This window comes from Lepisosteus oculatus, chromosome 5 (assembly GCF_040954835.1).
Source record: "Lepisosteus oculatus isolate fLepOcu1 chromosome 5, fLepOcu1.hap2, whole genome shotgun sequence".
In the NCBI taxonomy this organism is placed as follows: Eukaryota; Metazoa; Chordata; class Actinopteri; order Semionotiformes; family Lepisosteidae; genus Lepisosteus; species Lepisosteus oculatus.
Window position 1 is genome coordinate 44,724,505 of NC_090700.1, and position 12,760 is coordinate 44,737,264.

A 12,760-nucleotide genomic window follows, 5' to 3' on the forward strand; every position below is an offset into this window, starting at 1 on the left:
CCTGTGACCCTGAATTGTATAAAGTGTTTAGAAAATGGCTGGATTATCTCATAGAAAGTATCGGGAATTGACAAGCTTAAATCTGATGCAAAGTTATACCATTTTATTCATAATATCTAGGTACATAAAGTATATCTAACATAATCGGGCAACATTTATCTTTAGATGTTGTTCATCTAAAAAATAAAAGCTAATTACATTAGTGTTGGAAAGTAGTAACCACTTGGAAAACCATTAGAGGAAAGTTTGATTATATTTGCAGAAGGGCTATGTTTTTGCCGGTCCTGCTTTTCCTCAGAAGGAAATGAGCATCAGAAATGGGTAGAGGAATTGCTAAGTTTTTGTTGTAAGGTGCGGCATTTTTGTCATGATGAAATCTATAAAACCACATTGAGTTCTCAGCTCATACTTTCTCTCCTCTCACCCACAGCAACTTCATATAATAGAATAAATCCGTATTACCTTGTTGGTTGTGAAAGCATCCCATACAATTACTTTTCCATCCTGTGACAAAATAAAACAAATAACACTGTTGGGCTTCAGGAGTGAAATATGTTGGAAAATTATATTCAAACTAGAATAACTTTTGAAAATGTGGTCCCAAAAACATTATAAAGGTGCTGATACACATAATCCCAAAAAAGGCATATTTTTATTATTAAGAATCAAGATGGAGCACAGGGTTAATACCCTTCAGCCAGATAACTCTTTATCTGAATAGTTCTGGAACAATTAAGGTTCAATACAAAGTGCAGAATGTGTGCAAGTACGGTGTGTTCTCCCCATACTCATGCGGGTTTCCTCTAGGTGCTCTGGTTTCCTCCCACAGTCCAAAACATTCTGGAAGCTTCACTGACTCCTGGGAAAATTGGCCTGTGCACTGTGATGGACTGGCGCCCTGTCTAGAATGTACCCTGCCTTGCACCTCTAGCTTGGTGGGAAAAGCTCCAGCTCTCCCAGACCCTGTATTGGATAAAGCAGCTAGAAAATGGATGGACAGTTCCATCAATTCACTTGAAATAAATGAGCTTTTATGGCTCGTCTTAGCAATTGGCGTAATCCCTGTGACCGTGTTGCTCTTTTGCAGAACCGGGAAAACACACATTTCTTTAGTTTCTTTCTTCTTCACGTTTTTTTATCAACGGAAGCAGCCCTCACCAGTGTTTAAGATGTCCCCACTGTTTTCATGCAATATTTATAATTCAAAAGCCTGCGGTACTTCCATTTCAAATCACCTTCCATTTATAGTCTGTACTAAATGGGTTTGCAGCTCCACTACATCCTTTGTACTAACCACTGTGCTCATCTTATTGACTCGAGAAAAAAGCTCTCCCTAAAGCAAGATGGTTTAGTGCGAATTCAGCATCTTTGGTCCTGCTTTGCATTAGCAAACCATTTCTGTGCTTCGGCAGGAAAACTGCACGCAAGAAAATTTTAACTTTTTAATAAATCACGTCGGTGACAGGTGACAAATAAAACTTTCACCCTCTGAGACAAAAAGATAAGCCTGTGAATATTTTAAATTCTATGAGAAAAACCTGTGTTTCAATACTCTATTTTGACATAATCCTATATCACATAAGATAATACTATATAGTTATACAGTATACATAATAGTATTTCAGTGAATACTAGACTTTTTTATTTTATAAATGCCATCCTTCTCAACATCAGAGCCACCCAACATTATTACAGCTGTCAATCTAAAATTTTAATGCTTGATTTCATTGTAACACTTGACCTTTGGAGCAACAAAAACACCCAAAACATTATCATTCTCATTTACCTGTTCTTTGTGTTTTCCATCATCAAAACTTTCTATGAACCAGAGGAAAAGAAAACAAAGGTTTCCACCACCATCAGAAGAAATCAAAATTGCCTTCTCTTTCTGGCCACATGCTATATTCCTTAAGTAGGCCAAGAGTGATTAAATTCAATTTTGAATAAAAATAAAAAGATCAGGACCATGGACAGTGACGTCTCAATGACTCTCAAAAGTGGCTACACAAGCTGATTGAAATATGTGAAGTACCGGGAAATGGGTAATAGATCCTCTTTATTTTTTCACATACTTTATTCTTGAATGATTTAAACTGCGGATAATTTGCTCAGGTTAGCGGTTGAAGGCATAACATCCCTCAGATTCATTTCCGGGCAGTTCCGCTTATATCTGGCCACCCGCAGCCCCGAGTCCTCACCTGGGAAGAGCTCACGATCCTTCTCTTGTCTTTACACCAGTCCATGCACAGCACTTTGTTTCCGTGGCCCTTCAGGGTCCGCCTGGTCTTCATCACAAACTGACCCAGCGCCTCCACCCGGTCCGCCACCTGGTGTACTGCGGGCGCAGCGAGAAACACCTTTTAAAAACAGACCTGGCTCGGGAGCTTCCTGCTCAAAATGGTCTTCTGTCATTCCAACCATCGCTATTGCAAAACTCAAAAATGCAAGTAAAGGTGGTTTAAATGTGACCCTATTTCTAACGTGACAGAAAAAACACCTAGGTCAAAACGCAGCAAGAGGCGCTGTTCACTTTGATGAGACAATTCCTTATATTTCAGATGAAAATGGATTTTAAATAGTTTAAAAATCTCATCGGGCGGAGTGTTTTATACATAGTGCATATACTGTACGTTTTACGAAAGCCCCCCCCCAAATTGCCGTGTATGTAACAGACGGGAAAGCGAAGGTATTTCTGCACCTGAAAGCAATACAATATACTGTAGCACGCACACGACCAAACTGCCTTAACTGAGCTAATTTAATAGAGTCTGTTTGGCACTGCAAATTCATTTCAGCGCTATAGCCATCAGACAACAGGGTATTATTTGTTCATACGCACTAATGATATTCAAACGATTACCTCGCAGCATATACTGTAGAAATATAGAGTAAATGCATACCGTAATTCGCATTTGGAAAAAATTCTATAACTCGATGAACAAACACCTTATTAGCCATTGACGTATACGCTAGAAACACAGCCGTGACACAGTCTCAGCCGAGGTTGCGTTTCGCCTTTTGATCTAATGTCAGAAAAGCGGTTCATTCCCTCAGGCTGCCTCCATGATCTCGGGAAGCAGAGGGGTGGATGTTGTGATTTCTAAGAGGCCCCTCTCATCCCCGGCACTCACGTTCAACATCGTGCAGCTTGGCTCTCTCCTCTTCCAGCTTTGACTTCAGGGTCTCCGACTCGTTTTTCAAGGATGCCAGGGTCTCACTCTCCTGCAGCCCCTCGGTAGCCATCTTCGGGTGAGCACAACGGGGGGAAGGGGGTGAAAAACAGAGATGTTTTGTTGGCTTCAGTAGTGTTGTGCCTGACTAAAGCCTCAGCCCAGGACTCGCAGCTGATGCAGCTGCACTGACGTCACCGGGGAGATGCTCTTTCTAGGCTCCTAAAGCTGTCCGTAGTGTTTTGGTACATTATGTTTAATATAGAAATAAGGGGAATGATGTTGCGTTACTTTCACTTAAGATTGTGTGTTTTCCATCTACCTCGCCCACCCTTACGAAAATATCACAGTCGTCCACCCGGACCAGATTTGCAAACATTATCGTTTTCATGTTTAAAAAACACACAGCCCTCGATCTGTGTTACCCTCGATCCGCATGTACGCCGTTTCAGAATCAGCTAAAATATAGCGGTTTGTCGTTATTCTTTCTTTCACAGTAGTAAACATTAAACGAAAAGAACGATCTATGCAAGTTTTGGTTGCCAAAGTTACACAGCAACTCTGAAGCTCGAAGGAGAAGATAATGGTATCCTTTTTATTATCACCACAAGAACAAGTGACCGCCATTAGAGTCATCTGGTATTTTAACTCTGTTTAGGGCAGCTCAAAGGCATGTGTCAGCTGTCAGGCGCAAGCACTCTGGACAGTTGAATAAGATTGATAAGCGTTAGCTTACGTCTATGGAGCGCTGCTGCTGTATTTCATTAATCTGGCAGCAGTGCCTGCAGGAAAGGCTCTGCGCTTGTAGAACTAAGGACAGACAGCCTTTTTGCCCTGGGAAATACACAAAACTTTAAGAAAAATAAAACGGTCTCATGTATTATTAATACATATTTCCTAAGGAACTTCCTTTCATAGGTCAGTTGTCTGTACAGTATTGGTGAGAAAAAAAATTACAGTCCATTAACATTTCATAAATGAAAATCTTTCAAAGCAAGATGGCATCGCCAACAGAGTGATACGGCAAACCACATAATTTACAATCAGTAAGGACTTCCTGTGGGAAGCCGTGGAAATTCCCTCTGGCAGGCAAGCCATGTGAAATCCAGAAATCTTCATTAATGGAAGAGAGACTGCCATGTCTCAGTAAAGCGTGCAGCACATTCCTTTGCCTCTAGTTTCAGTCAGTCCCTTGTGGTAACTTCCCTATGTTCTAGCTAAAAATGTGAGAGGGTCGGTAGAAGGGAAGAAGTGGACTGGGATATTAGGGTTAGAGCAAACACACGTAAAATGTTTCGTGAAAAACGAAAGTCAGGGACCTCTAAAGCAAATGGCTGTCACACTGACAGAATTGAATAGGCTCCGGGAGAGCAGGCCCGGACAAGAAAAGCGTACCAGCTCCACGCAGAGCGCGCAGTAGTTGATCGGCTCCGATTTGATGTATATATTCATCAGGGGCTTTGTCTTTTGACATTTGTCACACGGCCCGAAGTTGATGGCGAGAAACGTTTGGTCACACATCCTGGAAACTCTCACGCCTGTCAAGGAAACGTGAATGGAAAAGAGAACCCAGTTATTTTACATTCTTTTCATGTATCCCTGTCCTCCGTTACTCTTGAGCCGAGTCTTCAGCCACGGAAACCCATAGCTGTTGCAGGATAATCAGAGAATAAATCCCTTCCAAAGGCTTGATCCAGATCAAGGGCCAGGAATACAAGCAAAAAGTAGCAGTAAATCTATTTCGGGGAATTACACTGCAGCTTACAAACTATGCATCAGCAGTGCCTTTCTACGTAAACATTTAAAACGACTGGAATGTTTATATACTACTGAACAGGGCGCTCACATGAACGTAAAGTCATGAGATGCTGAAGTGCATAAATAAATCATACAAGTGTCTAAGGGAGTAATGAGTAATGAGGTATTGTACATAGTACGCGTGAAAGATCGAAAACTATTTTACCTCATAAAACTACCTTCTGCTCTATAATTTGGAAACTCTTCTGGTACGTTTCCAGAATATACGTTAGCATGCATGTTTCATTATATAAAATAAGACATCTTATATTCCAACAAGATAATTACACATAAAAAAAGTCTCTTCAAGCACAAAGCAAACCCTTCAGAATGTAAACAAAACACATTTAGTCATAGCAGACTACAAATCAACAAAATCATATACATAGGTTGCAGTTTTTAACTGAAAAAACTATTTTAAATATTTTTTCTAATTTCAATAAACACAATTATCCACCATCGAACAAGTAATGTAGAATTAAAAACGACCTCCTGAAAACATACTGTACAAAAGTACAACCAAGATCCAGATTTATCTCGTCAGTAATATGAGCAAAGCAGAACTGGTACAATTTGAAATCGGATATCAACAGCTCTGAAAAACTAGCTTTTATGGTTTAAAAGAAGAAATAATACCTTGTCCGAGAAGAACTCTTTGTGTCTTTACAGAGGCTGCGTTTTATGTGCAGGGGGTAAAGAGAATTGAATATGAAGGACTGACTTGTAAGCTACTTAGAGGGTATTAAAGATCTGGCTACACATTGGCAACACCTGCGCATTGCTGCTTGGAGCTGAAGTGCCTTATATCTTATATAGAGAGAGATAGGAAACGTCATTAAGAAAAGTTTGGCACAATTGACTATACAAGAATACAATTTTTTACATTCTAGCATAAATATTTAAAAGTTCAATAAACTTATAAAAGTGTTTTATAAACACCATGGAAATGACATTTAAGTTTTGTAATCGCTTACAATTGCTAAAACAAAATCAAATCAACTGTGTTGAGGAAGAATTGGATCAGGACTGGATTTTGTTATTTTACTTTTGTCAAAATGCACCTAAACAAAAATCAAATTCCCACCAGTTAAAAATATTAAGGCACAAGTGTTGGCAAAAGCACAAACTATTAAAACCATCTCACAGGAAAAAGTTCAGTACATCTTTATTAAAACACATTCATTTTTAAATTGATAGGATTTTCCCAAAGAAAAAGCTAAAAAAAAACCAAACAAACAAGGATGATAATGGGAAAGACATTTATAATCACAGAGAGAGTTTTTCATAATACACCATGATGAGAAAATCAAGCGTTCTGACACAAAAAGATGATGATATTCTGCAAAATTATTGTAGAAAATTCCATATTAATGCAGAGTTATCAGACCAAATATGTTGCAGAAAAGCATTTGAACCAAAGTGGAACTGTAGCAGTTGAGGCACTAGTAAAAAGGTAATATGCAACAGGTTGTTTTCTGATCAAGCACTGATTCTGAGGGACAATGCATTTTGTTTCAGTTTAACAGACTTTTTATAAAGGATCAACAGTGTTTGAAAAATATTCCAACTACATATGACAGGTGTGGTTTTCTCTGCCACGAGGTGAAATGTTTACACTGATACAATTTGTGGATCTCCCATTAAGACTTGTAACACATGGTGCACAGTGAATAAAGGTAATAAGTACATTCTATATATACAAAATGTGTACAATTGTGCATAACTGTAAAATGTGCTATTAAAAGTGCAAAATTGTGAATGTAACGATTCACAGTTTAACTTCTTTGCAGTGAAAATAACATGACACATTAAATCTCCTTTTGAAGATATAACCAGCAGTAACAGCCCACTTTTTACAACATTTTCAACACAGAAAAACTACATACATGGATAAGTTATATAATTAGATCCCTATAGTCTCTGTAAAATGAAATATCTTAATGCTTATAATATACAAATTTACTAGATTTCATTAAATGATTATGATCAAAAGTTCTTGTTTTTGTGTGTAATGCGGGGTGTAATACTAAATCTAAAGCAGGCCATGAAACAATTCTCATTAAGGAAGTACTTCATTAAACAATCAGAATCATGATCAATACAGTATAAAGATAATAAATAATACATTAATGGAAGCTGGGTTAAAAAGCCAAGATCTTCATACATTATTTAGCTGACTAAACCATTCCTCTGCATTAGTAAAGCTCTGGTAATGAGGATAATAACCAGCAGAGATTTTAAAAACGTAACCTGGGACCCTTTACTAATTTAAATACCACTGTGATTAGTAATATTAACACCAAGACATCCTGTTTGAAAAAGGCAGTGCATGGGTTTACTTTTGTTCAAATTTTAAAAGACACACTTAAAACACTTGTTAATGACCTGAAGGTGAAAAAGTCTAAAACATTGATTGGAGAGCAAGAAAAAGAAGATTTAAACTTCATTACATACTAAAGCTGCTTCCCAAACATTTTAAATACATTAATAATACGGTTTTGTAATTTAAAAAACCTGTGTCTTTGAGGCTAAAAATAAGCTTTTTTTTGTTTTTTTGCACAAAAGCAGAGAGATCCATTACTGGGTCATACAGGTCTGCTGGTTTACAGCCATCAGATCCTGGTTAAAAAGCCCAGTTTAAGACTGCTGGGAATCTGGATCATCTCCAGGGCCTGTGGGGAGGGGCTGAACGGGAAAGTGACCTGGAAGCGATACTTGGTGTCCAGCATGAGCTGAGATGTGCCTTCACGACCCTGCAGTAAAGACTAGGAATAAAGGAAAGAGAAGGTTAGGAAAACAATATTATTCTAGAATATTAAGATACTTTATATTTACAACAGCAGCATCACCACCTTCCAGCCTGAAATACTGTGGTTTTGCAATGCCACCAAAATGTTTATTTATAACAGAACAGTATGAAGTTCATAGACTGAACTACACTGATCTGTTGTAATGAAAACAATTCCAATTTTCATAGCCCATATGGGAAGCAAGTTTATCCTGAAGTGACAAATTACGGGCATTGAAAATACTTTTAAATATAAATGGAATTCTGTTATTACATGAATAGTGTCTAATAAAAACCCATTACACCTCTGATAAAATCTGATTTAACACATATAGAAGTGGAATGTATAGAATGATGATAAGACTTGCTGCAAAAGTGTACATGGAGGACTACTTCAGTACCAGCAGGAAAACCAGGACAAGTAGAAGTGAAAAGAAAGTGCATTTAGGACTTGACTCAAAGGATTGTGAAAGACTGGCACAAACTGCCCAACAGTACTGTTGAAGCTAATTCTCTAGGATCATTCCTGAAACAGCTGGATGAGAGTCTTGCATTGATTGTCTACTTGCAACAAAATGAGTTAAAAAGAGGACTCATTTGTAATCCTTTGTCTTTCTGGAATTTTTCATACTATCAGCAGTGAAAGAAGAGATCAGCTACTGTTTATTTTTCCAGACACCTCATGCTCCTTAAATTATGTCCTGGTTACCCACAACTGAATTTCGTCTAAACTGTAAGATCAGATGTATAATACTGTAGTAGTATGTGGAATTTTCTCACCTGTACTTTGCGTACAAATGATGGTGCCACCCGCTTCTCAAAATCATCGATAGGGGTGTAAGAGTTGAGAATCTTGACAATCTGTTACAGAAGAAAAAACAAATCCATTTAAAAACAGAAAAGTGCACACATGAAATGTGATGTCAATAAATATGAAGTCAATAAAAGTTAGATATTCAAAGTTAGAATTGTAATCTAACTTGCACTATAACCTAATCCTTAGCCTGTAGCAGTTTAAAAATGTTTCAAAGCTTCCAGATTTTACCTGCACAGCAGAAAGCCCAGAACATCGCTCACAGATTTCCTTGGCATCATCATCTGTTGATTTGTTGACCTGGAGTAACCATGCTGTCTGGGAAAGAGGCTCCATAGTGTCTATAGCATTGCAGTTCTGCAGGCTCTTCTCCTTAAGCCATTCTTCCAGGTAACTAATGTTACATCTGCAAAATAAAAATGCAAATTTGAGCTTGGGAAAGTGTCAGCTTTGGCCAAGAAACAAAAATACAGTGAAGATGCGAATAGAACAGATCAGATTACAAAATGTGCAATCAACAGTTCTTTTTAATAAGTGGGTGTGATACAGAATGTAAAATTATTTTCTTTGAAGTGTGACGGGAGATTAAAACAGTGTAGCATATTAGACTTGCCATGTTTTCACTATTCTGTCAGAAATATCCTAACTTTTTAATGATCCATTTGCTGGCTTCTGTTTAATCCTAGGTCAGTGCCTAGGAATTAATGGAATAAACACATATGGCTTAATCGGGGGCTGACTGCATGCATTTCCCATTTATTTTGTGGAATCTCAATTGTGAGTTTTTTTCCCCACCTGATTTGCATGCCCTTCCTGCAGGAGCACATGTCTTTGCGGAGGAATATACTGTTCAGGGTGACCGCTCCAATGAGGAAGAAGAGCTGCTTCACGGCCTGCTTCATGAGCTCGGCGTCCATGCCGTGCTGACACATGGTGCTGTGGAAGTAGCTGAGCTGCTGGAGGATGGAGGAGATGGTGTAGACTTCCATGTCCTCGTAGATGCTGGTTGAACGCTTGCGGAGACCCGTGGGTTTCATGCTGGAAATGCCCTGAAGACTTTCATGTTCCAGCATTCCAGGTACTGGGACAAAACGAACACTGAATTAGTTTTATTTTTCTAACATGGTGTTCATGTGGGTTTCCACCGGGTGCTCCGGTTTCCTCCCATAGTCCAAAACACACCGGTAAGTTAATTTGCTCCTGGGAAAATTAGCCCTGGGGTGATTGTGTCTGTCCAGTGTCTGTCCAGTGTCTGTCCAGTGTCTGTCCAGTGTCTGTCCAGTGTCTGTCCAGGTTGTATCCTGGCTTGCATCCCTTGCTTGCTGGCATAGGCTCCAGCTCCTCTGTGTCCCTGAATGAAGAGGTTACTGTACAAAATGGATGGATGGATGGATGAAGTTTTCCGAGTGCTTAAGTACGGCTTGGAGGAGTGTGTGAGTAAGGTTTAAATAAGTAAGGACCTCATGGTACATGATTCTGATGAAGTGAAATATACACACAATATTGCACACATTGTGCAAGTCAGCCACTTATGGCATATAACAATGTCTTAATGTTACATTGTCTTAACTGACTTTAAGTTAAGATGTCTTAACGGTTACAGTATATTTTTAAAATGAACGCCAAGCACAATGATAATGTCACAGTTAACATAAAACAAACTGTGTAACCCTTTTAGCTTTATTATAAGTATTTACAGCATATTTTGCTTAATGAGATTCATAGTGCTGCTAGCAAACAATTTCCCTACAAGAGCAAGTCATGCTATATTTCTGAAGTATGAATCAGACTTTTTTAGTATGATATTGATCATCAGAAGTTTTTAACATCCATCCATTTCGCTCACCTATCATTGGCATTAAGCAGTTCTCCATGACCGAAATAAACTGATGGTAGATACGGATGGCCAAGTCGCTGAAAATTTGCCTGTGCTCAGACAGGTCGAAATTTCTCAGGCAGTTCTTATTCTGGCGTGGAGTGTTGTGTTTCATTAATTCCTTTAATGAGAAAAATAATTAGCCACTGTATTTGGATGCATTGTAACTGAAGTGGGACAAATATAAAAATCGACACGTGTTCAAGGATATAGAGTTAGTGTTTAATTGCAGTGTGGAGAGTATGAAATAATTACTGGAATATGTTAACTCAACTATGCAGCCCTGTATCAGTCTCCAAACTGCATATAGGTCTATTAAAGTATGAACTGACTTTATAAAATTAGTAATTGGTTGGCTTGATAGGTTGACTAGAGATGCAGAGATCTTCAAAGAGCATTATGAAAACCAGAGTCTGAAACAAATGAACCCATTACATTCTACACAAAGCTATAATGTATTAAAAGGGTTAGAAAACTTAGCAGTGTTATTCCAACCCTGTGCTGCTGTGTGTATAGAGCTCAATAAAGCTGAGTCTCCACAAGGCTGCCTCCTGCTCCTCTGCTGAAGAATTTCCCCAAAACAGAACAAAACAAAACCTTCATCCTGCAATATTGGATTTCTCTTCCTTGCCAACACAATATGTGGAATGGCAACACTTAATGCCAACTTGTATTGGCAACTGGTATACGGTTATTACATTTGTAGTGGAACCATGAAGTATTCCTTCAGTTAATATTTAAAAGATTTGTGCGTGTCCTGGATAAAATTCCTTCATTTATATTTATTTTAAAGAATTTGTTTCCAGGGCACAGTTGTCTTATAGTACCTCCTCTCCACTGTACTGCTTCAGACAGTTCAACATGTGACAAGAATTAGACAGCCAAAAAGACAGCATCTCGAAATCCTCCTGGTGATCCTGCAGTAGAAGACAAGCTTATGTTGAAACAAAACAGCAAAAAAAGGAAGGGAGAATAATGTACATCAGAGTAGAAAAAGGTATTTTTAGAGGATGTCAATTGAAAGACAAACATTTATTTGAATCCAAATCTTTGAGGATAACAGCACATACAGTACTACAATGATGACAATTGCTGGTATTATTCTAGCCTCCAACAGAGTGCTTTACCACAATGAGAAGCACTAATTTCAATAAAGGCCTACAGAAACAAGTGAGAGTACCATGTAAGGTACTTATTTTTAATTGTGCAATCTGAATTTAGAATATAAAATGCCATGAATATATAATTGAAACCACAGGTATGAGCATTGCTATGTAACACAGGCCAGCAGGGACTATACTGCTGCTACTGTTGTTTTCTGCTCTGCCTGGTCTCTCAAAAAATACTGCCTGAGGGTGGAGTCTAAAGACGTGCTTCCTCCTCTGAGTAAACCTCATGCTGGCTTGACTTCTGGCAACAGCACAGTCAGAATGAAAATCAGCTTATGAAGAACCTTGAATATCCTAAAGTGAGAATCGCACAGCTACAATTCCAGACCATCAGGTGAGAAACCTTCACTGCCCTCACAGAGGTGTGAAATACAGAGCCTGATCTTGAAATGGAAATCAATTTCCTCTCATTTCACGGTTTTCCCAGATTTTCATGAGAGAAAGCCACATCATTTCTCAGATCCAAATGCGAAACCCACCAATACACGTTTACTTCACTGGGTCTGAAGATTTTTCAAGTTGCAGAACACAGAACAAAATTGACTGTTTTCAATTCTATAACTTGATTAATGGAGTGCAACGTTGTGCAGTTGCTGTCAAGTATTACATCTATTCACTCCTGGTTAGACAATAACACCCAAACCCCACCTTGAGCTGTCTTGACTATAGCTATACCTTTGCTATATCACTTTGCAACTGGCAGCCCACTGGAGCTCAGCAGGTGTAAGCCTGGCCAGAACCTGGATACAAGACCTCCTGGGAAAACTAAGGTTGCTGCTGGATGTGGTGTTAATGGGGCCAGAAGGGGGCGCTCACCCTGCAGTCTGTGTGGGTTCTAATGCCCCAGTATAGTGACAGGGACATTAAACTGAAAAAAAGGCACCATAGGCACCACATAAAACTGAGGTCCTGACTCTCTGTGGTCATTAAAAATCCCAGGGCATTTTTCGAAGAGTAGGAGTGTTACCCTAGCTTCCTAGCCAAATGTCTCCCTGGCCACTACCAATCATGGCCTCCTAATAATCCCCCATCTATGAATTGGCTTCATCGATCTGTTCTCCTCCCCACTGATTATTATTGACTCATGATTGCCTAGGTTGTGGCCTATGATTGACAGAGTTTTGCTTCAATATCCCGATAGATGAG

At 38.9% G+C, this 12,760-nt stretch overlaps 1 protein-coding gene across 7 annotated transcripts in view; it reads right to left on the minus strand.

The window, feature by feature from the left end:
* LOC102693543 (guanine nucleotide-binding protein subunit beta-5) overlaps window positions 1-12,760 on the minus strand; it is a 47,630-nt gene that overhangs the window by 12,591 nt on the left and 22,279 nt on the right. For 4 of the 7 annotated variants that reach the window (XM_015342974.2, XM_006628657.3, XM_015342976.2 and 1 more), the window contains 6 exons: window positions 11,273-11,362; window positions 10,416-10,566; window positions 9,365-9,650; window positions 8,801-8,975; window positions 8,536-8,616; window positions 6,117-7,732 (listed from right to left, as the gene is read on the minus strand). In XM_015342974.2, the coding sequence (XP_015198460.1) occupies window positions 7,580-7,732; window positions 8,536-8,616; window positions 8,801-8,975; window positions 9,365-9,650; window positions 10,416-10,566; window positions 11,273-11,362 (936 nt within the window). In that variant the 3' untranslated portion in view covers window positions 6,117-7,579. Of the gene's footprint in view, window positions 1-462; window positions 505-2,198; window positions 2,336-3,131; window positions 3,244-4,565; window positions 4,709-5,603; window positions 5,676-6,116; window positions 7,733-8,535; window positions 8,617-8,800; window positions 8,976-9,364; window positions 9,651-10,415; window positions 10,567-11,272; window positions 11,363-12,760 lie in introns of those variants that run through there. The other 3 variants (XM_015342975.2, XM_015342977.2, XM_006628706.3) reach the window with 3 other exon arrangements.